The sequence below is a fragment of the Camelina sativa genome, chromosome 17 (genome assembly GCF_030686135.1).
Source record: "Camelina sativa cultivar CO46 ecotype springtype chromosome 17, ASM3068613v1".
Taxonomy (NCBI): Eukaryota; Viridiplantae; Streptophyta; class Magnoliopsida; order Brassicales; family Brassicaceae; genus Camelina; species Camelina sativa.
The window spans coordinates 20247941-20250502 of record NC_141896.1 but is presented as its reverse complement, the minus strand read 5'-3'; the positions used below and the strand labels follow the sequence as shown (position 1 = coordinate 20250502).

At 37.3% G+C, this 2562-nt stretch overlaps 1 protein-coding gene across 2 annotated transcripts; it reads right to left on the bottom strand.

The window, feature by feature from the left end:
- Positions 1 to 1789, bottom strand: LOC104757361 (uncharacterized). 2 transcript variants are annotated; one of them, XM_087494240.1, is made up of 3 exons: positions 1654 to 1789; positions 604 to 1337; positions 1 to 534 (listed from the first exon to the last, which is right to left on the bottom strand). In XM_087494240.1, exons 2-3 carry the CDS (start codon positions 1263 to 1265, stop codon positions 216 to 218), a joined length of 981 nt encoding a protein of 326 aa, XP_087350366.1. In that variant the 5' UTR covers positions 1266 to 1337; positions 1654 to 1789; the 3' UTR covers positions 1 to 215. The 2 variants fall into 2 exon arrangements, with proteins under 2 accessions (XP_087350366.1, XP_010478396.2); XM_010480094.2 differs by having other exon boundaries at positions 1540 to 1664.
- Positions 1790 to 2562: the final 773 nt, after the last annotated feature.

Here is a 2562-nt window from a genome sequence, read left to right as displayed (position 1 = left end):
TGATAAATTTGTTATGAAATTTACGATGCAAAATCTTGATAAATTCGTGACACACGGAATATCCTTACACAATTATTTCAAATTTGTAACAATTATTCCAAAATACCAAAAGAATTCGTTAACTAGATGATCTTGACAATTCAAATCGGTAAAACAGGACAGAAGCAACCAACTAGACAGACAATAACAGCAATGAAGGAAGGATCGATCGAGCACTAGGGAGAAAACGGAGGAAGCCAGTACGGGCAGTAGGGAATTTTTGCTGGTGTACCTTGGGGATATTCATAGCACCAGAAGGTACTGTTGCTCATATTGAACGTCGCTAACAAACGTCCATATAAAAAGATGGAGTTACGGTGGAGTCCAGGACAAGAGCTCGCCTCGACGCAGAAATCTTCTCCCTTTGAAATGAAAATGCACAAATCTCCAGTGTCCTCTGTGTAAACCATGTTTTTCCTCCCATCTTGTGTGTACTCCTCTCTAAACACCATTAGAGTCGGTGCTTTGAACCCTTCAAGAGTGTATTCTGAGTACCTGCAGCCGAGAAGACCTAAACGTGTTTACTATTTCTTTCACTTTATATAAAATATCTATATGATGTACCATTTGACAAGGAAACTTTCGCCCGAAGGTGACTCCACCCAGTGATCCTCCCTGCAGTAGGAATCCAACTGCTTCCGTCGGGAACGTGGCATGCTGGGAAGGTTGTGCAAAACCAACTCATGGAACTTAGGCTTCTTGTCTTCCTTGAAGTTGAGATCCCAGGAGCATAAGTAGTTGCCTCCAGGAGCAAGCAAATAGAACCTTTGGTCTTTCTTGGAATACATAAGTTTTGAGCTATCCCATGACTCAAAAGGTGCTAGGATGTTAGTCCAACGCAGGTCACGACGGGGCCTGCAGAGGCTCAGCTGTCTACCCAAGAACTTGATGCCAACGACGCAATCTTCTTCGTCTTGATCAGGAGGAGAGGAGGACATGGCCACGTTGCACACGACTTCGGTTTGGCCAGAGTACATTCCGGTAAAAAAAGGCAGAGGAATCATCTTTGGTTCTGACTTGGAAGCGTAGGGGTTTAGACAGTCGCTGATAATGACCGACCGATCTCTTCTATTAGAGAAAAATCCCCATCCATGGGAAGCTCCCACCAACTGCGCGTCATAAAGCTCAATGGGATATGTTTTGTCTGTTCTGACTAACTCGGAATTTACTAGGTTGAACAACATGACTTGTCCGAGGTTGCCGCCGTCCGGTGAGGGTTCCATCATGCTGCAAATCGAAACATATGGGCCGGTCGTGGAGGATGAAAATGAACGAACGATTCTACTGCTCTTGTGAATCTGCCATGTTAAACACACAGAGATTAAGACCAATCAAAGTAAATGAAGCATCACCTTCTCTAATTAAGCTTAGATCTATAACTCAACCCTCCGATCCTTATCTAATCTAGTGTAATAAAGTAGAAAAGTAAACCATCTATAATCTAAGAAAATACAAGCAAAAGAAATTAGAAAATTGAACAAAAATCAAGGAAGATCTTACGAGGGGAGAGAGCTTGGGGAGAAGGCGAGACATAATTGCAGATAACAACACCAAGAAAGAAAACCAAAGTTAAGTTGATGTATCTGTGAGTCTCTACCATAGATCTTCTCTTACCTTAAAAGAGATATATATACGTGGATAGCAAGCTTTTGTTTTCCTTTCTGGTGTAATTTTCGTTTTTGGAATCTTGCCAAAGCCAAGGCAGTCGCTACTAGAACGGAGACAATAATAATGCTTTTTTCAGTTTTGCTGTTTTCTATGACCTATGTAAATGATTATAAATAAGTCTCTCCATATAAAACTAGAGGTTGAAACATTAATTGGTAGTAGACCATACTATATACAGTATGATAAAATTGATTCGTGTTAAATTTGAGCGAGAGAAGTGACTAAACCACTTTATATTTAGGTTTAAGCTTCTATGTGATACATAAACCACTTTATCTAGGTTTAACTTCTATGTGATACATACCATATACTAAATTATTACAGTATGTAGTTGATTTGTTGCCTGTGAATTTTCGAGGAAAGTGACTTCTCGTTGTAACAGGATCAATCAATGAATTTTTAAACTTAAAAATTATAAATAATAATAATTGAAATATGAATAAGAAAGAACATGCATGATCCGTCTAGTCATTTGTTGGGATGATTATAAAAACTACTCTACTTTAGTTGATAACTATTAGAAAAACAAAAAAATTGTGAGTCACTTATATAAGAATGTTTATCTCCTTATTTTATTTTTTATTTTTTATACTTTTGTCAAACGTCTGGATAATGTTTAGGGAAAAAGACTAGTTTGAACCAAATTAAAGGGTTAATTACTAAACTAACTTATATAATTTGAGGGTTAATTGATATAATTTGAGGGTTAATTGAGTTATTTTCATAGTTAAAATACCCTTTGTTGCTTTGTTAGGAAAAAGAAAAAGTCAATTTTAATTAAAATTCCCAGCGATATTTTAAAAAATTAAAATTTTTATACAAAGTCTGTCGGACTAGTTGTGACAGATTTGTTTG

What these genes read in the sequence shown, in the direction of transcription:
- LOC104757361 (XM_010480094.2), bottom strand. Translation starts at nt 1,572, where the DNA reads ATGTCTCGCCTTCTCCCCAAGCTCTCTCCCCTC. An exon ending in TCCCCAAGCTCTCTCCCCTC is followed by an intron (nt 1,338 to 1,539) that starts GTAAGATCTTCC and finishes TTAACATGGCAG; the next exon opens with ATTCACAAGAGCAGTAGAAT. An exon ending in GAAAGTTTCCTTGTCAAATG is followed by an intron (nt 535 to 603) that starts GTACATCATATA and finishes TCTCGGCTGCAG; the next exon opens with GTACTCAGAATACACTCTTG.